The following is a 25,338-nucleotide window of genomic DNA, read 5'->3' on the forward strand; positions in this document are numbered from 1 at the left end:
TCTTTATCTCCTCCCATCCTCTCTCAAATTCTCTGCCCTATCCAATAAAAAAAAAAAAAAAAAAAGAAAGAGAGAAGAAAAATGACCATTAGGAACATTGGATTCATAGTGCTGGCACTGAGCTCCAGTGATAACCCTGGAGGAAAAAAAAAACCTTAGTAGTTTCCCTATGTTTCTAGTTTTAATGCTTATTCCTGTTGTCTATCAGTTGATCTGTTCTTCATCTGGCTGTGTTCTGTTATCCTTTGAAGCTCCATAGTCACTTTTTTCAGGTTGCTACACTCCCACCCCCTTTCAAGTTGGGCCATTTCACATGCTGCTTCATAGTATGTTTGATACTGAACACACTTTGAAATTTTTTTGTTTCTATTTCTGGGCTTCACCTCTCTGGACCTACTTTATTAGAGAGAAAGAGGTAAATAGGGAGAGAACACAACAGCTTCCTTCTGTGCTATAATACACTTCATGGTGTACTTGGTTGAATTATGATTGCACATGACAAAGCAGGCCCTCCTGGTGAGTTATTTGGCCTACCCAACATTTTTTTTTTCTCCTATCACAGTGTCTTCATTGCTCCAAACAGATTTTTTTTTTTTTCATGAGAAACTGACAGGGTAACCACCTGGCCCCAGTAAAATTGCTTTTTTAATCTCATTTATTTATGAGATAACATAATGGTTATACAAAGAGACTATTATGCCTGAGGCTCCAAAGTCCTGGGTTCAATTTCCAGCATGACAATAAACCAAAGCTGTGCAATGCTCTGGCAAAATAAATAAGTAAATAGAGTGGGAGAGAGGGAAAGAAAAGATATTACAGTACCAAATTGTAGTGGGGCCTGGGCTATAATCTCTCTTGTGTGCATGAAAATGTAAATATACTATCCAGGTGAGTGCTCTTGCCAGCCTCCAGAGAATTTTTTTTAAATTTTATTTTAAAATATTTACTTACTTCTTTTTCCTTTTGTTGCCCTTGTTTAACATTGTTGTGTTTATTATTGTTGTTACTGATGTTGTTGGATAGGACAGAGAGAAATGGAGAGAGGAGGGGAAGACAGAGAGGAGGGGAGAAAGATAGACACCTGCAGACCTGCTTCACCGCCTTGTGAAGAGACTCCCCTGCAGGTGGGGAGCCGGGGCTCAAACCGAGATCCTCACGCCGGTAGCCACATGTGCTTAACTCACTGAGCCACTACCCAACTCCCTCCAGAGACTTTTTATAGATAATTTATATAAATTTTATAACTTTTATACATCTCCCATTCATTACAGAGAAAAATTAGGTAGTGTGTTGGAAGTGAACTTTGATTTTTCTATTTGTGGACTTTGTGGGAGGGAAGAGTAATGAATCTTAGAAGTAGAATTATTTTATCATAGCTTTGATTGTACATATTCCCATTTATTTTTATGCAGTGTCAGGAAATGAATCGAGGGCCAGATACATGGAAAATACTGCTGAGCCTCCTACCCAGTTCAATTTTTATCTATATTTTTAAGACAGAGAAAAAGGGAGAGTCAGCATGGCAACCCTTCGCAGCTGATGGTGTTTGCTTGGTGCTGTCCATGGTACTCTCATGTGGTGACAGGAATCAAACCCAGGACCTCATACATGGTAAGGCATACACTTTTACCTATTGAGCAATCCCCTAGCCTAAATAATCCCTTTTCCACAACAGCTTTCCCTTATAAATAAATTCATTTGCATAAAAAATTAGATCCTGCAATTTTAAATTTTATTGATTAAGTATACTACAGTATGTCTGAATTTGATAGCAAATTACTAGCCTAACTCCCCTTTGACCATATATGAGGGAAAGAACTTTATACAGTAGTTTTCCTGGATGAACCAAAAAAAGATAATTTTTCTTGTTTTTTCTTGTAACAGGGAGGGAGAGGAGTCTACGTAACAGGGAGGGAGAGGAGTCTACATAAAGCTAGCTTCTTGTTTTTTCTTGTAACAGGGAGGGAGAGGAGTCTACGTAAAGCTAGCTGACATTATGTCCTAATATGTTATGCCAACAAAATTTTTGAAGAGATATAATTTCCCTAATATTATGATACATAGTTTATGTACATTTGTATTTATAATTTCTTTTGAGACTTTTTGTATCAGTCGTTGATCTCTAGTTTTATATAGTGAAGCAAGGAGCTTTGATACCTGTGAAGTAAGTTAAAATAGTTCATTTTTAATGTCATATAATTTCTTCTTTTTTTTTCATTCTAAGAATAGGACCTCTTACATGGGAGTGGTGGATTCATAGTGCAGGCACCGAGCCCCAGTGATATCATAATAACAATAATAAAAAAAAAAGACAGTACTCACAATCCTAGAGTATTCCTTCCATCCCTCTCTGTCATTGTTGAGGTTTCAAGACTATCTCTGTCCCTATCTCTATCTCTGTATGAGAGAGACCACAGCATTGAAGCTTCCTTTAGTGCTATTTTGCTCCCATATATAGTATACCAGGAGCTTGCACCTGGACCACCCTCATAGCAAAGCAGGTGCTCACACAGGTGAACTGTTTAGCTCGCTCAGAATATTTTCCCTATTGTGACTCAGACAGTTGTCAGCTGATAAATTTTAAGGCTTATTAAAGAGTCAAGAGTTGCCTAGGATAAAATCTTATCCTTACACTTAATAGCTGTGTAAACACAGGCAATTCTTTTTTTTTAAAAACAAAAGATTATTTTTTTATACCTCTTGTTACATGAGCTGTAGTGTTTACGTTAAATTTGACTACTGGACCATGAACTAAATTATTTATTACAGCATTCACATAAAATATATGAGGAAATGAAGACATGTAGTAGATACTAGCAAATAAATAATGTACTTTTTGAGCACTATGCTTAACTACTTTCTTGATTACTTCATATGTTATTCTGATAAGTAAATGAGATAGGATATGTAGAATGCTTAGTATAATTTTTATCTTCAGAACTTTTGTGGCTTAAAATGTGCATAAGGTTTTGTTAATTATTAGAGATTAATTTAAGGGAGAGTTAGAAATTTATAGAACATTTTCACAAGCACCTTGTGAGCAAAATTGCAATTGTTGTCATAACCCTAAGCTTTCCCTGGGGAGATTATTTTGGTTGTTTTTAAGTTGAGAGAGAAAAAGGGGGAGAGGGAGAGGGGGAGGGGGAGGAGGGAGAGGGAGGAGAGAAGAGGAGGGGGGAGAGAGAGAGGAAGGGGGGGAGGTAGAGAGAGAGAGAGAATGAGACTCCTATGAAAGGGTCTCCTACAAAAGGATCCCAGAAGAATTCATGGTGTAGCTGACCTGAGGAGATACTCAATGTGTAGATGGTTCAGCCCCCTCCCCCAACCCCTCCAGACAAGACTAGTTTAGCAAGCACATTAGGAAGACAGTACTGACTCTTAGAGACAAGAGGCAAGCAACAGAACAACTCTATTCTTGTGTCTAATGCTCTGCTGTTTTTTTTTTTCCTCTTTATCTTTCTCTCTCCCCCCTTTTCTGTAAATAAATCTTAAAAGAAAAATAAAAATTTGGGACCATGCATTGACATACCCAGTTGAGTGCATATGCTACCATTTGTGAGGATCTGAGTTCAAGCACCCAGTCCTCCCTTGCAGGAGAGAAGCTTCACAAGTGAAGTAGTGCTTCTTCACTTGTGAAGGTGGCTCTCTTCCCCCTGTCTGCCATTCCTCCCTCAATTTCTGTCTCCCTATCAAAAACAGAAGCAAAGAAAAACACAATTACAAAAATTCAGTGGTATTAGAGCAAATGTTTTTTTAATCTTACCAATTACTAAGGTTATTCTTTCTGTTTTTTCTTTATTGGGGGCTTAATGTTTCACAGTCAACAAAATATTTTTATATTTAGATAACTTACTATTATGTTTCAATGAGCCATTTAACACTCTACTATAAGAGATTGTTTACATAAAATTGAACACCTGATATACTTGATGGGAAGTACGTAATTTTATATTTTTGATATATGATTATCACTCACAGTTAATTAAGGAAACTGTCTTCACTGAACTTTGGGATCCTGGTGTATAATACAGATGTAAAAAGTGCCTGGGTTGTGAGTGAGTGTTCTGCAGAGAACTTTCACAGGGAGATGAGAAATTCTACCCATATGTCAATAACTGCACTGTATGTAAACCATTAACTCCCCAATAAAAACAATAAAATATTTGAATTTCAAATCATAAAAAATTAATAGTAATGTCCATCCTCTTCACTCTTGAAACATTAGTACCTAATGAGCAGTTTGTTTCAGTTTTTGATAATTTAACTAGTTTTCATATAAGAAGAGACTTGAGACTTGTAAAATTCTGAAAATGAATATTTAGCCGTTGCAACATCTCCCTATGCCAGCTAACTGCTGCATTAAATAGCCTTCCCTATATTAACTCATATGATTACTTTAAAAAATAATTATTAATGATATAATTCAAACAAGGATAAAAAAATGTGTACAATTCCAAGGAAAACAATTGGTTAAAATAATTTTTAAAAGTGACTATTCTTCAATTGTATTTAATTTTTTTTATTAAAACAATGTAAAGAAAGAAAAATAACTAGAGCATCACTCTGGCACATGAGATGCCAGGGATTGAGTGCAGGACTTCAGGTTTCCTAGTTTGGCCACCAATTCACTGTGCTACTTCCTGGGCTCCTGTGTTTCTATTTTATTCTTAAAGACAGCCATTTTGCTTGTTTCACTTTTAAAACCACTGAATATTACTCTTTCTAAAGAGTAATTTGTTTAACTTTGAAAAACTGATAAGCATAAATCTGTATAAAGATAGAAATGTTGCTATTATTAGATCAGATCTCCTTGGAAAAAGTAGTTTGATTTAAATATCTGAGTCATAGTTTGAGCTCAGCTTTACTGAAAGTTACAAGAATTGTTCAGGGACAAATCAGTAGATAATGGTTTTTAATAAATTTTGGTGTAGCATCTGTTTTCTGTAGTTGGGTATCTGGTAGTACTGGAATGTGGATCAGATAACTGGATGTTCAGCAGAATTGTCAGAAGGACTGGGCTTCTCTGTATTTATTTTAAATCATGACCTACTTTATTTATTTATTTATTTTTGCCTCTAGGGTTATTGTTGGGGCTCAGTGCCTGCACTACAAATACACTACTCCTAGAGGGTATTTTTACCAATTTATTACCCTAGTTGTTGTTATTATTATTGCCATTGCTGTAGTTGTTTTTGGACAGGACAGAAAGAAATCAAGAGAAGAGGGGAAGACAGAGAGGGGGAGAGAAAGATAGACACCTGCAGCCCTGCTTCATCAATTGTGAAGCAACCCCCCTGCAAGTGGGGAGCCCGTGGCTCAAACCGGACTCATGGCCTGCGCTATGTGCCTTGTGTGCTTAACCCGCTAAACTACCACCCAGGCCCCCTTAGTTTTGATTTTTAATTTTTATTTATTTTTTTATTATTAGATAGAGACAGAGAGAAATTGAGAGGGGAGAAAAAGAAAGAGAGGAAGAAAGTGACACAGACACACTTACAACCCTGCTTCACTACTCCTCGTGAAGCTTCTACTCTGCAGGTGGGGACCAGGGACTTGAACCCAGGACCTTGAGCACTGTAATGTGTGCGTTTAACCAGGTGCACCATTGCTTGGCCTCTCTTCTTTTAGTTTTTAAAAGAAGTCACCATTTCTGTTGGTGAAGTAGTATTTCCAATTGTTTCTGGTAGGAATGAGGACAGACAAAGCAGAAACTGCATCAGCAGACACTCCACTGATTAGAAGATGATTGTTTCCTGAGTGAGCAAATGAGGCAGTACACTCTGTTTAGATGGGAAATGAAAATAACTAGTTAGGAATACAAAAAAAAAGATATGAATGAGTGGAAAATAATTGTTTCAGAGTAGGAAGACTCAATATTTTAATTTCTCCTTAAATCTTGACAGATTTCTTTTTTTCTTCCATATTTAAAGACCTTTATTTATTTAGTTTTCATTTATGTTCATATAACATCTAATCATTGAGTTCCTTTGTTCTTTTCTCCATAGCGCTTAAAACTTTTGCTATAACTGTATTTACTTATTTGGCACTTTTCACTTTTTGTAGTGTAAACTTGTGAAGATATGTGAGTCTGTGGATGTGTTTGTCTTTCTCCCCTAGTAGACCATAGATTGTGAGAGTAAGTTTTATTCCCTGTGGTGTCTTCAGCATCTTGAGCTTATTAATCACATATGGGATAGTAAATCACTCTTGAATAAATGAATAAAACTGTTCTTTCTCTCCTAAGCCACAGCACTTAGTGTATATTCTTTTAGATTTTTTTTCATTAAATTATTCAGCTTAGAGCCTTATTTCTTTTTGGCATTGTCTAATTGTTTAATTCCTATAAGACATTCTTCTGTGCTCTTTGATGACAGGAGTGGCACAAGAGTTTTCTTTGTATATCTCATAGTACAATGCAAATAGATGTAGTAACTTGTTGAATTGAATACATTTGCATATTCATAATGCACTAAGTTGCTAAAATATAGTTTCCCTTCAGCAAAAAAAAAATATATATATATATACACATACATATATATGACAATTCTATAAGAAATAGGGCTTTTAAAATTTTTTTATATATTTATTTAATTTCCTATTTATTGACCTTGTTCTTTATTGTTGTAGTTATTGTTGTTATTGATGTCGTCTTTGTTAGAAGGATAGAGATAAATGGAGAGAGGAGGGGAAGACAGAGGGGGAGAGAAAGGGAGACACCTCCGGACTTGCTTCACTGCTTGTGAAGCGACCCCCCTGCAGTTGGGGAGCCAGGGGCTTGAACTGGGATCCTTATGCTGGTCCTTGTGCTTTGTGCCACATGCGCTTAACCTGCTTTGCTACTGCCTGATTCCCAGGGCTTTTTTTTTTTTTTAAAGTATGGAGGATTTCTGGAGATATTCTATTAAGCTAATTGTCAATTTTTGTTACTGGATGCTTTAAGTTTTGCAATTACAGCTTTATAAATTTCTGTGCATAATTTTATGTAAACAAGAAGATCACGTTTTCCAGTGAGATGAATTTCTTACCTTGAAATTTTAGGGGCCAGGCAGTGGCACACCTAGTTAAGCACACACACCACAGTGTGCAAGGTCCTAGGTTCAAGCCCCTGGTCCTCACCTGCAGGGGGAAAGCTTCATGAGTGGTGAAGCAGGGCTGCAGGTGTCTCTCTGTCTCTCTCTATCTCTACCTCCCTTTCCCCTCAATTTCTCTCTGTCTCTATCCAATAATAAATAAAAAAGTTTTTTAAAAACGATTATAAAGAAATTTTAGTTCCAGAAATCTCTCCCTCATCCTTTTTCTGTCCAGGAGCCACATATGTCTGTACTCACCTGTGACTTGGTGAATTTCCAAAGGAATCCTGGTTGTATATTGTTGAGTTTTCAGGTGATTTTCCTTCCTTTTCTTAGTTGACCTGTGTGAGAAAATTGACTCTCCTGTTACTCCACAGCCACACCCTTTCCTTGAAATTTAATTAGAAAAACAAATGAGCAAGGAATTCTTATTGTGGCCTGGCAAGTGGCTTAGTGGCTAGAGCTTTGTACTTGGCAACATGATACTGGAGTTTCATCCCCGCAGTGCCAGAGTTAGCTCTCTTTCTCTTTCTCACTTGGTAATGAGTCTTTCTTTTTTTTTAATTATTGCTTTTCTGTTTTCTATTTTAGTTTTAAAGTGGGATATGCTAAATACCTGCCACTTTGTAATCTGCTTAACCTTTCATATATGCTTTTGTGTATATTATCATTTCTCATAGCAGCATATCATTAAACAGTTAGTATTCATATTCTTGAAATATCTTTACTCTGCCAATAGATTATAAAGTCGTTGCTGATGTTCTGTAAATATTTCTACATAGAGATTTTGCATATAATTTTTGAAGATTAATTTACAAAAGTGTACTTAACATTTTCAAAACGTAGTCTTTTATTTGTTACTTAAACAATCTTAGTCGTTAAGAGGGGGAAATATAAAACTTTGTGAGTTTTCATAATTCTTGTGGAATACTATCTTACTATATTTAGTTAATTTATTTAATTTTCGTTTCAGACCAGTCTATCCATATGGGGATGGGGAAGCCTTGGCATTGTCCTTTCTCTAATAACCTTTGGACCCTTTGTGATATTTTATTTGGCATTTTATATCCTCTGCTTTGTGGGAGGGTAAGTATATTCAGTGACAATTTTATTATTATTGTGTTAAATTCTTTTGTTCAAAATGGAAACAACTATGAGAAATGGAAGTTTATTTGTAAATACTGTTTTACAAGTTTTTTTTTTTTTTTACCAAAAAATTTTAAAAAAGTAAAAATACCCATAAAAATAAGAGTAATCCTGGTTACTATTCATCTCAGGAAAAAGATAATTATTCTTAAAATTAGAATTTCAGTTTCCATTGTACACTTTTTGTGATAATATGTAAAGTTCTCAATATTTTTAAATATCTTTTGGTGTTATTCTTTTATAAGGTTGAAATTTTCTTATTCTATGAAGATAAGTAAGTTAAGTTTTGAGACTATATCAAGTGTATTAAATTCCACTTTTACATAATAGCAGATGCTGTTTTATTTATTAGTCTTTGAATATTAATGCTAAGTATATCTATACTTATGAATGCTGCCACTTTGACTTAGAACATTCAAACACACACACTTGACTTTGCAGTTTTCTCTTTGTGATTTTTTTGGTTTACAATGTTTCTGCTTTACTGTGAGCTAATAACAGACATTTTGATCACGTTATAGAATAACTTCTTGTGCAAAACACTTCGTGTCAGATATGAATTCTTTGTATGAAAATGTGTAAACAAGATGCTTGTTATTTACTCTATCCAATGTAGCTTAGCTGAAATGAGTATTTTGCTTTGGTATATTTGTGTATACCTATGCAGTGCATTCTTTTAACAAAAATTCTGCAACCCCAAATGTTTGAAGAAGTTGTTAAAAACCTATGGATTTAAAGGACTTACTTGAACTGCATAGCTAAGTAAAAAAAAAAATTACCTGAAAGATTGTATGATAGTAAAGAGATGGTTTCTGTATATATCTATCATCTATCACCCGCTTCAGTAAATGGGTTTGCGAATCATTTTATGTTGTATACACCCACTGATGTTGAACAAGTGTAATTAATTTAGTAGTTATCTGAATGACTACTCATAAAACTGCATTTTGTAGTAGATTTAGTATTATTATAATTGCTTAGTTATAATGCTGCATACTGGAACAATTAAGAAGTAAGCCATACAAATAATACGTGCTCAAAATATCTTTATTGATTTCAAAGAAGAATGAAGACATTATAGATTTGTAGCAACTTAGGCTTTTAAATAAAATGCTTAGTCAGAAATGAAGGCCAGAACTGCACTGCTGTAAAAGTGCATAACTGCACTCCCCCCCACAGAGTCATTACTAGTTTTTCTAATTTTTAAAAATATACTTTTTGTACTTTACTAATTATATTTAGGAGTAATTTCCATTAACAGAAGTGGTATCCTCTATTTCACTAATTGAGTAAGCAAGAAAAGTTAATGAGAAGGACTTCAGAGTTTTTCCCAGTACTCTAGAAAAGGAGGAAATTACAACTTAAGTAGAAGTCCTAGCAAAGTTTGAAAAGTGGAAGAGGAGAAGAATAATTTCTCCTAGACTAAACTACTCCATATAAATTTTTTAAAGAAAAAATGTAGTTGTCTATACATTTCAAAAATCATAGGCTCCATTCTCTTCTCCTTTCTAGATCTGCTAACATCAAATAATAATTTCAAGAAAATGTGAAATTGTGTAAAATATTTTTAGAGAGATACTGAAGCTGGCAGAGGGCCACTAAAAGCTCTTCAGTAACATTAATAGAATCACATAGTAGGATCTGAAATTTCATATTTATGCTGTATCATAAATTGATATGATGTTGTGTTCCTGACTGTTGATCTCAGTAAAATTCATTTGTCATAGTAAGGGGACTTATATATACTAGGAAGCTTTAGATCATTTTTGGATTAGTTAATTAGACATCTTCAGATTTGCCTAGTTGTACTCAATGGATACCATAATTACTGATTCACATCTTTATTATTTTGGCTCAGGTTATGAAGAATAATAGTCTTTTTTAAAATTATAATTTAAGGTACATTAATTCCTTAGGAATTTAAAGAGCGAAAATAGGTACTTAAATATGAACTCTTAAGTAAAATAATTGTATTTTACATAGGAAAGTTTTTTCTTAGTTTTTAAAATAAATTTTATCTTTTACTTTATTCCTTTTTTTGGCTAGAGATAGAGAGAAACTGAGAAGGAAGGGGGGCTAGAGGGGGCTACACCTGCAGCATTGCCTCATCACCTATGAAGCTTCCTTGGCAGGTGGGAACTGGGGACTTGAATGTGGTCCTTGCGCTCTATAACAGATATGCTCTACTAAGTGAGCCACCACCCGGTCTCAATTACTAAGTTGATTTTTTCCCTTAAAATGCAAGTTAAAAAAAGAGATTACTTAAGCACGCCACTGTTGGAAGTTCACTTTCCTGTGCCATCTTCAACTGTTGATGTTCTTGTCTGATATTCCCCAGACCCACATGATGGCATTTCTTCCGGCACCAGCACCTTACTGTACCTGAATGCTGGTGAACTAGGTTTAAGGACTAATGGCTCCTGCCACATGTCTAGCTAGCCTTTTTCTCCTGACCATCTTCCATTGTGACTTTTATGTACCTAATAAACCTGCCATTTTCTAAAGCCCTCATTCCCTACTCCCACCCCCCCAAAATACAAACTTAATACATTTTTCTGAAAATCATTAATTTTCTTGTTAATAAAGTCTAAGCCTTTAAACTTTACTTATTTACAGTGTGGCTAATATATATATTATTAAAGGCATAGCTTCACTTATTTTTTTAAGAAAATCATCTAGTGATTTTTTTTGTTTGTATTTTTTCTGTTTGTTATTTTGGATTTCATTGTTACTATTTTAGGCCTATTTTAATGATATTCTGTTATGTTTATCAGTCATTTGTAGCATGTGCTTTTAAAGTTTAATGCTGGAACTTTTTAAAAATTATTATTACTGGTTTATTACTGGGGCTCAGTGCCTATACTATGAATCCTTTGCTCCTTTGGCTATTTTTATTTATTTATTTTTATTTCTTTGGATAAGACTGAGAGAAATTGAGAGAAGAGGGGAAGATAAAAGGGGGGGAGAAAGACAGACACCTGCAGACCTGCTTTACCATTTGTGAAGTGACCCCCGTGCAGGTGGGGAACTAGGGGCTTGAATCGGGGGCCTTGCTCAGGTCCTTGCGCTTTATGCTATGTGCATTTAACCTGGTGCTCCACCACTGAGCACCCAGACATTTTTTTTTTTTTCTTTTTTCCTTTTTTAAAAGCACCTTTTTGGGAAGAAATAGTTATTTACAAGATGGTTGTTTATCTCCCCATACTAGTTATCTGCCCACCATCCCTTCCTCCCCCAGCCCCCGACCCCTCTGTTGTAGTCTTCCTTCATCATCTTACTCTGGATCCCCAATGTCCTCTCATCCCTCCTGCCTCCTCCCTTTGGAGTTCTTCACACTGGTATAGTTGGTCTACTATACCAGTTAGAGTCTTTACAAGACCAGACTATTCCTTAGCTTACTTTCTACTTTCAGGCTATAGCAAAGGTTAAAGTTGCATCAGTGTGTTTCATGATGATATTTTCTGAAATTCAGTATCGACTTATTACAAGCATTTTATTTTGTGTGTTACATGTACTTACATGTAAGTAATAGGTGAAACTGAAATACAGGACCAGCTTAATTCTTAGTAGTAAGTAGCATCAGATATAGATGTTTGAAATTTAATGATACTCCTGGGTCTAAACTTAAAACAAAAACAGAATGATGAAGTGAGCATATTTGAATTTATGTAACTCTGCACGCTCCTTGCTTTTGTGGTCTCTGACTGAAAAACTGAAATTGCAGTGGGACTTGTGAAACTTTCAGTTATTGAGGCCAACTATAGTTAATTATTTACCATTCTTCTTGTCATCACAATCTTTTTTTTTTTTTTTGCCTCCAGGGTTATTGCAGGGTGGCTCAGTGCCTGCACTATGAATCCACTGCTCCTGGAGACCTTTTTTATTTTATTTTATTTTTTTCATTTTGTTGTCCTTGTTTTATCATTGTTGTGGTTATTATTATTGTTGTTAATGATGTCATCATTGTTGGATAGGACAGAGAGAAATGGAGAGAGGAGGGGAAGACAGAGAAGGGGAAAGAAAGATAGACACCTGCAGACCTGCTTCACTGCCTGTGAAGCGACTCCTCTGCAAGTAGGGAGCCAGGGGCTGGAAAAGGAATCCTCATGCCGGTTCTTGCATTTTGCGCCATGTGTGCGCTACCACCCAGCCCACCCCCCTTTTTGATCACTGTAAAGTTACTGTCATAAAATTTAAAATATTCCATGCATTTCCAGTTTATAGAGTGGTGCTTAGTTAAAACTGGCAAATTTTAAATTTAGGAAATGTTGATAGCATTTAATCTTACAATAAAGCAGATCTAAACCAATATTTATGTAGTTTTGACTCATTGTTTTTAAAGTAATCTTTTGAGTGATATTTCTATTTGTTTTGCATTAAATCATAGATTGATCATATTTTTCTGTATATTGCTTATGCTGTTTTCGTAACATCAAATTATATCTCATGTTAGTTAACAGTTGTAGGATTATGTCATTTAACTATAACTGTAGATATCATTTGTCCTTACCTTTGGTTTTAAGCTAGCCTAACAAGTAGATGAAAATAATTTTGTAAAGTTTGAAATTGTTACTTAAGATTCCCTATGAATTTTTTTTCAGGGGTTTTGTGGTTACTCTCCTGTTTGGAAAAACAAATTCAGAGAAGTACCTAGAGCAGTGTGAGCACTCATTTCTTCCTCCAACATCAACTGGAATTCCTAAGGTAAATAGTGTAAACTTTGGTGCTGGATGGTGGTGCACCCAGTTATGTGCACATACTACCAATCACAAAGGACCTGGGTTTGAACCTCCATTCCTCACCTTCAGGGGGTCCACTTCACAAGTAATGAAGCAGGTCTGCTAGTGTCTATATTTCATTCCTTTTATTTTCCCGTCCTCTTTCAGTTTCTCTCTGTCCTATGTAATAGTAATAATAAAATTAAATAAACTCAACTTCTGTGTTTTGTAATAACAACAATAATAATAATGTGAACATCTGTATGTTGCTGGCATATTTTCCTATAACTGCTAATGTTCATTGTGAATTTCTGGGAGACTGTTCTGTTCATACTTAGAAAATACATTTCAAAATATCACCTTAAGGATAGGGTTGGTGCACTTGATTGAGAGCATTCTGTTACCATATATAAAGATATGTGTTCAACTCCCCCCAACCCCCACCTTCAGGGAGGAAGCTTCATGAGCTGTGAAGCCAGTGCTGCTGGTGTCTCTCTTTCCCTCTTTATCTCTCCATTCCATCTTAGTTTCTTCCTGTGCTATCAAATAGAGAGAGTGGGAGGGAGAAAAATGGCCACCAAGAATGGGATATTCTTTTATTTAGGCACTGAGCCTCAGTGATAACCCTGGTGGCAATTAAAAATCTCCTTAAAAACTTTCTCACATGAGAATGAGATTTCCTTAAAAACTTTCTCATTGAGAAAGAGATCCTGAAAGCCAACTGTCACATGAGAAGGTGCTCACTGATCATCATAGAAAAGCAAATAAAGAAAACAGTGAGATACTACTCTACACCTGTGAGAATGCCACACATTAGAAGGGACAGTAGCAACAAATATTGGAGAGGATTTAGGGAAAAAGGGATATATCTGTGTTGCTGGTGGGAATGTAAAATGGTCCAACTATAGTGGAAAACAGTTTGGAGATTTCTCAGAACATTAGAAATAGACCTCTCTTATGGCCCAGCAATTTCTCTCTAGGGGATTTACCCAAAGGAAACAAAAGTACCTCTCAGAAGAGATCTGTGTATACCTATGTTCACAGCAACACAATTTGTAGTAGCCAGAACCTAGAAGCAACCCAGATGTCAGATGAGTGGCTAAAAAACTGTGGTGTATACATAATAAAATGCTACTCAGCTGTTAAACATGATGAAGTCATCTCCTTTGCATATATTGGATGGGATTTGAAGATAATTATCTTAACTGAGATAAGTCAAAAGGAGAAAGGCAGATATGAGATGATCTCAGTTACAAGCAAGACTTAATATATAGGAACAGGGAGGGAGCACACAAAGGCAGATGTGGACTGGAGTTGGTTGTATTGAATCAAAGCAAAAGAATCTTGGGAAGGACTGAAGGGAAGGAAGAAAACTTTGGAGTTTCGGTGCATAATGAAACTGCACCCATGTGTCAATGAAGACGCTGTAAACCACTAACCCACTCAATTAAAAAAAAAAAAAAAGTCTGTATATGTACCTAGCTGTCTATCTAGTACTTTTAATTGAAGAGTGTCTCACTACTATATTTTACCCTACTTCTGAGTTTTTGATATTTTGAACACTGTAAGTAGATAAAAACAGTCATTTTCTTTTTTTAAAATACATTTATTTATTTCCCTTTTTTGTTGCCCCCCTTTTTTTATTGTTGTAGTTATTGATGTCATCGTTGTTGGATAGGACAGAGAAATTGAGAGAGGAGGAGAAGACAGAGGGGGAGAGAAAGATAGACACCTGTAGATTTTCACCACCTGTGAAGCAACTCCCCTGCAGTTGGGGAGCCCAGGGCTCAAGCCTGGAACCTTAACGCTGATCCTAAACCATGTGCGCTTAACCCGCTGCACTACTGCCCAACTCCCGTCATTTTCTTTTTTTTAAAACAAATTTATTTATTTATTATTGGTTAGAGACAGAAAATGAGGGGGGGAGATAGAAAGGGAAAGAGACAGAGAGACACCTGCAGCCCTGCTTCACCACTTATGAAGCTTTAACCTGCAGATGGAGATTCAATTAATTTGATTAGCCTGAAGTACTATATTATTATGATTATTATTATTTGCCTCCAGGGTTACTGCTGGGGCTTGGTGCCTACACCACGAATCCACTGCTCCTGGAGGCTATTTTTGCCCTTTTGTTGTCTTGGTTATTTTATCATTGTAGTTAATATTGTTGTTGTTAGTGATGTCGTCATTGTTGGGTAGGACAGAGAGAGATGGAGAGAGGAGGGGAAGACAGAGGGGGAGAGAAAGATAGACACCTGCAGACCTGCTTCACCGCTTGTGAAGCGATTCCCCTGCAGGTGGGGAGCAGGGGCTCCAACCGGGATCCTTAAGCCTGTCCTAGTGCTTAGAGCCATGTGCACTTAATCTGCTGGGCTACCGCCCAGCCCCCCTGTATTGTATTTTAAAGTTACATTGAAACATGCCAAAATACTTTTAGTTTTCTTACATTCTAAATCATGTTTGCTGATTTTATTAAAAAATTTGAAGGAACAATGTTTATTTTTTTCTAAATGTCTAGTTTTGACTTTGGAAGTAGTGTTTGGTTTACATAAAAGTCTTGAGAAATAAAGTTATTTTTTGATTTGATAGTTTGTGTTCTGGGTGCTATGGCCATAAACTAAGGTTTGTTTTTGTGACCTGAAGATAGTGACAAGTTATATTGAAGTTAAAAATAAACCACAAAGATTTAAAATCAGGAAACTGTGAACTAAAATAACATGTTTTTCTTTTAAGTGTTTAGAAGAAATGAAACAGGAACCCAGGGCTATAAAGATTGATAGAAGATTGACGGGTGCCAATATAATTGATGAACCTCTCCAGCAAGTGAGTTTCAGTATGTGGTATTTGAATTCCATATCTTGTGGGCTTGGTGTATTTCATTTGAAAATGTTAGAGAAATTTTTTTTTTGCCTTGTATATAACATGGAAATTTATTGTTATTCTTGAATTCATTTTACTTATTTTTATTTTTATTTTCATTAATAAGGCAGAAATGGAGAGAGGAAGGAGATATGGGGCGGAGAGAGAGAGAGCATATGAGCTGTATCACTGTTTCACTTCTTGGGAAGCTCCCCCCAGTAGGTGGGGGCCAAAGGCTTGAACCCAGTTCCTTTTACCTGGTGATGTGTGTACTCAATTGGGTGTGTCACTGCTTGGCCCCTATCCCTGGATTATTAAAGATGCTGCTTTATTCATGAAATCAGTTCTAATGAGTTGATTTATTTACTTTTAAAGCTTTTGGCTGAATTTGTATTTAGAAATAATGTTTTAACTGATATATTTGATAATATTTGCAGTAATTTTATTGTTAAAATGTTACTCTTTAGTTATTAAACAAACTTTATGGTTTGGTGGATCCTTTTTTCCTCATTAGTTTTGTGTAATTTTTTAAGTGGAAATACCAGGCTTAATTCAAAATATTGAACAAATAGAATTTAAAATTTGTCCATCATTGATATTTAATTATTATTATAAGTGCTTAAATTTTAATATTTATTTTATAGATAGACTCATTGTTTTATCTGATTTTCATAAACATTTTACATTGTATTGTTTATATTTATTGGTTATCTTTAATTTACTAATTTGATTTTATTAATATTACCAAACTTATAATTGAGTTCGTAAGTTGTTTGTGAAATACCACTTCAGTGAATCTTATGATATAATCTTGAAAAACTAATTTTTTCCCCTTTCACCTTAGAAATATTTTCTATTTGAGAATGTACCTACTAGTAGTATTTTACATTTCATTCTATTAATTAAAGCTATTTATTATTGCACTGGAAATTTTTTTTGTGGGTTCTGTCTTTACTTGAATTCTGTTAAAATCCTAAAAAGAGGGGTCCAGGCATTAGTTCACCTGGTTATCATGTGTAAAAGAACCTAGATTCAAGCACCCAGTCCCACCTATATGAAGGAAGCTTTATAAGCAGTGAGTCAGGGCTGCAGTGTCTTCTTTCTCCCATCTTTCTCTCCCTCTCCTCTAAATTTCTGTATCTATGCAATAAAGTTAATAAATAAATACAATATTTATGAAAACTTTAAAATCTTAAAATTAAAAAGGCATGTTTTTGTTATAGGTTATCCAGTTTTCCTTGAGGGATTATGTCCAGTATTGGTATTATACACTAAGTGATGATGAATCTTTTCTTCTTGAAATTAGGCAGGCTCTTCAAAATGCACTCATTCAGTTTGCCACCAGGTAAGTTTATTGCTTTATATTTAGTTAGAAAAATGTTAATATTTTTTTGTATCATTAGGAAATTAATATAAGTGGGAGGGAAACATTGATTATCAGAAGGTAAGTAGAACAGTAGTAGAACTTTCAGGTTATTTCTTTAAAATTAACCTTTATATTTATAGAATGTTTATCTTGATTATGCTATGTTCTCTCAATATGGTTGTCTGTTTCTTAGCTTAAGTCACTGAGTCTCAGCCTTTTTTTTAATATTTATTTATTCATTTTCCCTTCTTGTTGCCCTTGTTTTTTTGTTGTTGTTGTTGTAGTTATTATTTGTAGTTATTGTTGTTGTTGTCGTTATTGTTGGATAGGACAGAAAGAAATGGAGAGAGGAGGGGGAGACAGAAAGGGAGAGAGAAAGATAGACACCTGCAGACCTGCTTCACCGCTTGTGAATCGACTCCCCTGCAGGTGGGGAGCTGGGTCTTGAACCGGGATCCTTATGCGGGTCCTTGTGCTCTGTGCCACCTGCGCTTAACTGTTGCACTCAGCCTTTTTTTTTTTTTTTAATTCTCTTTTGTGGAGCTGTGTCTTTGCACATGAATGATTTCACTTTTTTTTTTTTTAATTCAGATAAAGTTAGAGGCAGGGAGAGAAAGATACAAATAGAGGGAGAAATACCACAGCACCAAAACTGCTTCTGTTGTTATAGAACCTTCTATATGGTGCCATGACTGCAATGAGGGGCCATCTTAAATTATAGGAATTTTTATCTTCTTAATTAATTAATTTTAGATAGAGGCAGAGAGAGAAATACTTGATAGCACTGACATTTTCTTCAATGTGGTTCTGGGCTCAAATCTGGGTTGGGCGCATGGCAAAGCAGCACACTATCCAAGTGAGCTAATTTGCTGACCCTGTACAGGAACCTTCAGAAATCGTAGCCCAATGTCCATAAAGCCCTGAAAATATCTGTAAAGTTTTGTTGTTGTTTTGCTTTTGAAACATTTTATATTTCAAAATTAAAAAAAAACAAACAAAAAACTGGGTTGCAAAAGTGGGTCTGCAATGAGAAGGTTGAGGGGAGGGAGAGAGAAGGACCTGTGTACCCAGAAAATATTTAGAACCTGTAACTTCAGGTGTTGCCATCTATATATCACTTTTTGGAAATAATTACCAGATATCACAAGAAAACCATATGCCCATTTGAGACAACAGGATGGAAAAGATACTCTAGAGTCTGAAGTCTTGAGTTTGAACTTTAATTCTATTACTTAAGTCTTTTGACCTAGAAGGAACACATAAATTCTTTGAATCTGTGGATAACCTATATCTATCTACTTATCAGATTGTTCTTAAGATTGGGTGGCATCACATGTGAGAGAGCACTTTGTAATGATAACCGTCTATGTTAACAATACTCCCTATTGCTCTGCTATCCCTTTGGGGAAGGAAATACTTCTTTCCTAAAACACCCTTAAGTTCTCTTCTGTGAAACTTAGGTGTGAATTAGGCTGAGTCTTTAGGGGATCATCCTTGGTAATACACAGGTTTTTTTTTTTTATTCTTCTGTAAATTTAGATTTAAAAAATGAATTTGTCCAGAATACTCTGGAGAATTTTTTATGTATTTTAAAAACTAGAGGGGCAAGTGGTATGCATGAGGCATATTATTTTGTGAAAGTAACTAAAATTAGTAGGATAATTATAACAGCTGATGTGATGACTTTATGAGCGAAGAGTGTATATAAAGGAATCTGAAATAGTTCTAAGGAAGGTGATAAGGAGGAAAGAAAGGGGGGGAAGTTAATGAGTTAATGAAGAAGAAACCTTAAAGAGACACAAGTAAGCAAGTAATCTTGTTCTCCAAAATGAGATATGTTACTAATACCTTCCTAACCTCCATCTCTGTTCCATTTAAGTTCAAGATAAGTATAAACTCAGTCTGTTATATTGGTTACTGTTTTTTTCCAGAAGAGTTTTCACAGGGTGGGGATGGCTGCGGCATAGGTATGTGTGAGTATGCTAGTTCTAAAAATTCAGTGACTATGATATTAATGGTATTACTTTTATTTTATGGTAGGAGATGTATTTTGAAAGCTGCCATTTTTCACCACTTTTTTTTTTCCTGTAAGAATAAGTTATATGGGGGCTGGGCTTGGTTTAGTGCACATATTACAATGCACAAGGACCTGGGTTCAAGCACCTGGTCCCCACCTTCAGGGGGAAAGCTTCATGAGTGGTGAAGCAGGGCTACAGGTGTCTCTCTGTCTCTCTTCCTCTTTATCTCCCCCTTCCCTCTCAATTTCTGGCTGTCTCTATCCAATAAATAAATAAAGATAATTAAAAAAAATTTAAAAAAAGAATGAATTATATGTTCTTAGACTTATCCAAAAAGGAAACAGAACTTTTACCGATATCCACTATTTGAGTTATACTTGTTTTTATTTATTTTATTTTTTTATTGTCACCAGGATTATTGATAGGGTATGGTACCAGCACTATAAATCTGCCACTCCTGTTCTCCTTTCTTTCTTCAGCCCCCCTCACCTCTTTCTCTCTCCCCCTTTAAACTGGGGACTTAATGTTTGATAGTCTGGTGCTTCATCTGCTGTATCAACTTCTATTTCTCCTCTTAACTACTGTTTTTATTTTTGTGCATTGTGGGTGTGTATTTATTTATTTATTTTTACCAGAGCACCACTCAGTTCTGATTGTTGTTGGAGCCTAGTGACCTTTTACATGCAAGACCTATGTGCTACTACTTTTTTTTTTCCTCCTCCAGGGTTATTGCTGGGCTTGGTGCCTGCACCATGAATCCACCCCTCCTGGAGGCCTTTTTTTTTTCCCCCTTTTGTTGCCCTTGTTGTAGCTTCGTTGTGGTTATTATTATTGCCCTTGTTGACGCAATTCGTTGTTGGATAGGACAGAGAGAAATGGAGAGAGGAGGGGAAGACAGAGAAGGGGAGAGAAAGATAGACACCTGCAGACCTGCTTCACCGCCTGTGAAGCGACTCCCCTGCAGGTGGGTAGCGGGGGGCTCGAACCGGGATCCTTACGCCGGTCCCTGCGCTTTGCGCCACATGCGCTTAACCCACTGCGCCACCGCCCGACCCCCGTGCTACTACTTCTTATCTCTTTAGCTTTTCTGGATATTTTATATAAATAAATAATACAATTTGTGATTTATTTTTGTGACTGACTTCTTTAATTTAGGATTTAAAAAATATATATATCTTTATTTATTTATTGATAGAGACAGCCAGAAATTGAGGCAATGGGGGAGGTAGAGAGGGAGAGAAACAGAGAGACACCTGCACTCCTGCTTCACCACTCACAAAGCTTTCCCCCTGCAAGTAGGGTCTGGGGGCTTGACCCAGGTCCTTACACATTGTAACATGTGAGCTTAACCAGGTGTACCACCTGGCCCCTGTTTTTCATATATATAATGATTTAGTAATTATCAACAAGATTGTGGGATAAGAGAGGTACAATTCCATACAGTTCCTATTACCAGAGTTACATATCCCCGCCCCTCCATAGGAAGTTTGCCTATTCTTTATCCTTCTGGTAATATGGACCAAAGATCTTTATGGGGTGCAGAAGGTGGGAGGCCTAGCCTCTGTAATTGCTTCTCTGCTAGACATGGGCATTGGAAGATCTTTCCATACCTCAGCCTATCTTTCCCTAGTGGGGCAGGGCTCTGGGGAGGTGGGATTCCAGGCCACATTGGTGAGGTCATTTGCCCAGGGAAGTCAGGTTGGCATCATGGTAGAATCTGCACAGTGGTGGCTGAAAAGCAGTAAGATGTAAAGTGAAACAATTTGTTTAGTAATCAGGAACCCAGAGGCAAAAGTGTATTAGGGGAGTTGAGCTGTAGTGCACAGTATTGTTTAAGCGCAGGTGACACAGCACAAGGACCAGTGTGAGGATCCCGGTTTGAGCCCTCAGCTCCCCACCTACAGGGGAGTCACTTCACAAGTGGTGAAGCTGGTCTGCAGGTGTCTATCTTTCTCTCCCCCTCTCTGTCTTCTCCTCCTCTCTCCATTTCTCTTTGTCCTATCAAACAACAACATCATCAATAATAACTACAACAATAAAACAACAAGGACAACAAAAGGGAATAAATAAATAAATATAAAAATATTTTTAAAAAGTATATCAGATGTAATTTGGAGTTTTCATATTGGGAAGATGTAGGAATTCTATTTTAGGTATATACCAAAGGGCCCTTGACTTTACTAATTTTTGCCTGAGTCCCACAGCTAACATGCAGATGGACCAAAGGTATTGTCTGGGAAGATGGTGTCAGAGTTGGAAATATTACTAGAAAGCTGGATCAGGGAAGAGGGTATCTCCCAAATATGGGAAAACTATATAAATACTGTTAGCTGTAAACCCCATTGATCTGGCCTAGGGCCCATATTCAGACAGGAGCCTGTGTAACCTTTGTATCCCTGTAGGTCTGAGCTCAATTTCTTTGATCATAGCTAGGAACATTCTAGGAAGCAGTCATTCCATGAGAGGCAGAGAATATTGACCCAACCTCCCTCCGGAGAATGTGGCAGTCCCTACCATTGTTGATCCGCATTGAAGGCAAGCTCTGTAGAGGCCCACAAGAGGGTCCACTATGTCAATTTGTTGTTTCATTCATATACATACATCTGACTTTCTTTTCATATATATAAAAAGTAATAATTGTGTAAAAAAGCTGCTGTGAGAATGTTAAAACATATGCTTTTACTTGAAACAACTGTTAGGTTCCACAGTGTCATTACCACCTTTAATGTTTTCACTCAAGTGACATCAGTCAACTTTTTTTTTTTAAATTTATTTCTTTATTGGGGAATTAATGTTTTACATTCAACAGTAAATACAATAGTTTGTACATGCATAACATCCCCCAGTTTCCCATTTAACAATACAATCCCCACTATGTCATTTATCATCCTTCATGGACCTGTATTCTCCACACCCACCCACCCCAGAGTCTTTTACTTTGGTGCAATACGCCAATTCCAGTTCAGGTTCTACTTCTGTTTTCTTTTCTGATCTTGTTTTTCAACTTTTGCCTGAGAGTGAGATCATCCCATATTCATCCTTCTGTTTCTGACTTATTTCACTCAACATGATTTTTTCAAGGTCCATCCAAGATCGGCTGAAAACGGTGAAGTCACCATTTTTAACAGCTGAGTAGTATTACATTGTATATATATACCACAACTTGCTCAGCCACTCATCTGTTGTTGGACACCTGGGTTGCTTCCAGGTTTTGGCTATTACAGATTGTGTTGCCAAGAACATATGTGTACACAGATCTTTTTGGATGGATGTGTTGGGTTCCTTAGGATATATCCCCAGGAGAGGAATTGCAGGGTCATAGGGTAGGTCCATTTCTAGCCTTCTGAGAGTTCTCCAGACTGTTCTCCACAGAGGTTGGACCAATTTGCATTCCCACCAGCAGTGTAGGAGGGTTCCTTTGACCCCACACCCTCTCCAGCATTTGCTGCTGTTACCTTTTCTGATGTATGACAGTCTCACAGGAGTGAAGTGATATCTCATTGTTGTCTTGATTTGCATTTCTCTGACAATCAGAGACTTGGAGCATTTTTTCATGTGTTTCTCGGCCTTTTGGATCTCTTCTGTGGTGAATATTCTGTCCAAGTCCTCCCCCCATTTTTGGATGGGGTTATTTGTTGTTTAGTCAACTTCTTTATTATACATTATATGATTAATTAACATGTAAAAACATGGTGTACTTTATCTTGGCTACTCCATTGTCCACCTTCTTCAAGAATAACCTCGTCATCTTTCTACTTGCTATAGTCCCCAAAGAGTTAATTTTACTGCCAATTTAAGGAAAATAACACTAAAACGTTGAAGAATTGTGCTTAATCCAAGGAGAAATATAAACTGCTTTTAACCAAGAAGTTATATTTCTTACCTGTTTTGTTTATATACCAAATTAGCACTATTTATTGAGAGTCTGTGGCTTTAAGATAGAGTATTAGGTAAGTCAATAAAACCAGTAATCTTTTTGGTAAATAGTGATATTTTCTGTCATTAAACTTCTGTGCAATTGTAGTTCTTTTGAATTGTCAAGTTTATAAAAGCAAGTAGACGCAAATGGAAACCAGTCAGATTTATATCAGTAAAATTTATTTCAGAATTTAATCTGTAAAACCATAAAGAAGGACCTGGGATAGGGGTATAGCATAATGATTATGCAAAGAGACTTTCATGCCTGAGGCTCTCAAGTCCCAGGTTCAATCTCCCACATCTCCGTAAGCCAGAGCTGAGCAGTGCTCTGGTTAAAAAAAAAGAACATGAAGAATGTGGAGAATTTATGTGTTTAAAAGAACTAGGGAATGTCTCTTAAAATCATTCTGAAGTGTGTATGTTTTTGGGAGTGAGAAATTACATGATATATGTATTGTCAGACTCACTTCAGATATTACTGAAAATATCCTTTATTCTCCCCCCCAATTTATTTTTTTGGGGGGGTTAATGATTTATAATACAGTTGTTGATATATACATGCAACCTTTCACCTTCCCATAATAGCTGTCTATTAGACACTCTCTCCCCCAGAGTAAGTCCCTTTTCATCATCATACATGACTCCAGAACCCAGCTACCCCATCCTGTTCTTCATTCTCTACAGTTCTTTGCATTAGTGTAATACACCCAGTTCAGTTTCAGTAATACAGTTTCCATTACTGTCCTATTTATTTTGAGGACTTAGATTATATTAAGTGTGGGCACATAAATACTTTTACGTTGTTTAAAAGCTTGTTAGAGATTTGATATACCTGAGTATATCAAAAGATATACTTGAAAGTATTTGATATGCCTGAATATTTCTTAGGAAAGGTAGAACTAAGAGGAAATAGTAATTCAGTAAACTAAAATCTTTGTAACTTCACCCTTTGTGATGATCATGCCATCTAAAATGCATTTATGTTCTTTATTTATTTATTTATTTATTTATTTATTTTCTTTATCTTTTCTTTATATATATATATTTTTTTTAATTTAAGAAAGGAGACATTAACAAAACCATAGAATAAGAGGGGTACAATTCCGCACAATTCCCATAACCTGATCTCCATATCCCATCCCCTCCCCTGATAGCCTTCCTACTCTATATTTCTCTGGGAGTATGGATCCAGGGTCGTTGTGGGTTGCAGATGGTGGAAGGTCTGGCTTCTGTAATTGCCATGTTCTTTATTAAAAGCATTTATATAATACTTTTATGTAATGTGCTTTTTATAAGGTCAAAGGAAATAGACTGGCAGCCGTATTTTACTACACGTATTGTAGATGATTTTGGCACACATTTGCGAGTATTCAGAAAGGCTCAACATAAGATAACAGAGAAAGATGATCAAGTAAAAGGTAATGTCTTTATTCTGTTTGTAAATTATAATTCTTACACCTGATTACCTTTATCATCCCCTATATTTTCAATTATTCTTTCTATGTCCAGGTACAGCAGAAGATCTTGTAGATACCTTCTTTGAGGTTGAAGTTGAAATGGAGAAGGACGTTTGTCGTGATTTAGTGTGCACTTCTCCTAAAGATGAAGAAGGTTTTCTTTTAATTTATTTTAATTTAATTGTTGAAGGGATTAACTGTTCAAATTGTTTAAAGATAGTTGGTGGAACCAGTGAACAGACATTGTTAGTTTTTACTTCTTTTAATAGTTATTATACAGTCCAATTTTTTCATTTTAATAACAGTGATATGAAGTAAGTAGATGTAAGAAATAGATTTACTTAAATGCAGTACTTGTATCTGAATTGAGCCCTCTAAAATCAGTAGAAGAGCATATTCTTTTTTTTTTTTTTTTATTGGATAGGAAAGAGAGAAATTGAGAGAGGAGGAGATAGAGAGGAAGAGAGAAAGATAAATACCTGCAGACCTGCTTTACTGCTTGTGAAACGAGCCAGGACTTGATAGGATCCTTGAGCAGGTCCTTGCTACTTCCTCCATTGTATACTTAACCTGGTGTGCTACTGCTTGTCTCCCAGAAGAGCATATTCTTTTTGGGTATTGATACTGGAAGTTGTTTTTTTTTTAAGTATTTAAAAAATATTTATTTATTAGACAGATAGAAAGCAAGAGATTGGGGAGAGAAAAAGAGACACCTGCAGCACTGGTTCCCTTTTGCAGGCAGGGACAGAAGGTTTGAATCTGGGTCTTTGTCCATGTTAAAACATG

At 36.0% G+C, this 25,338-nt stretch overlaps 1 protein-coding gene across 7 annotated transcripts in view; it reads left to right on the forward strand.

The window, feature by feature from the left end:
* Window positions 1-25,338, forward strand: part of SNX13 (sorting nexin 13) — a 150,461-nt gene that overhangs the window by 46,453 nt on the left and 78,670 nt on the right. For 2 of the 7 annotated variants that reach the window (XM_060196131.1, XM_060196136.1), the window contains exons 2-8: window positions 1,413-1,611; window positions 8,044-8,156; window positions 12,818-12,920; window positions 15,668-15,757; window positions 17,017-17,138; window positions 24,392-24,513; window positions 24,605-24,706. In XM_060196131.1, the coding sequence (XP_060052114.1) occupies window positions 1,540-1,611; window positions 8,044-8,156; window positions 12,818-12,920; window positions 15,668-15,757; window positions 17,017-17,138; window positions 24,392-24,513; window positions 24,605-24,706 (724 nt within the window). In that variant the 5' untranslated portion in view covers window positions 1,413-1,539. Of the gene's footprint in view, window positions 1-1,412; window positions 1,612-8,043; window positions 8,157-12,817; window positions 12,921-15,667; window positions 15,758-17,016; window positions 17,139-24,391; window positions 24,514-24,604; window positions 24,707-25,338 lie in introns of those variants that run through there. The other 5 variants (XM_060196134.1, XM_007534484.2, XM_060196132.1 and 2 more) reach the window with 4 other exon arrangements.

Source organism: Erinaceus europaeus, chromosome 8, assembly GCF_950295315.1.
Source record: "Erinaceus europaeus chromosome 8, mEriEur2.1, whole genome shotgun sequence".
Classification (NCBI taxonomy): Eukaryota; Metazoa; Chordata; class Mammalia; order Eulipotyphla; family Erinaceidae; genus Erinaceus; species Erinaceus europaeus.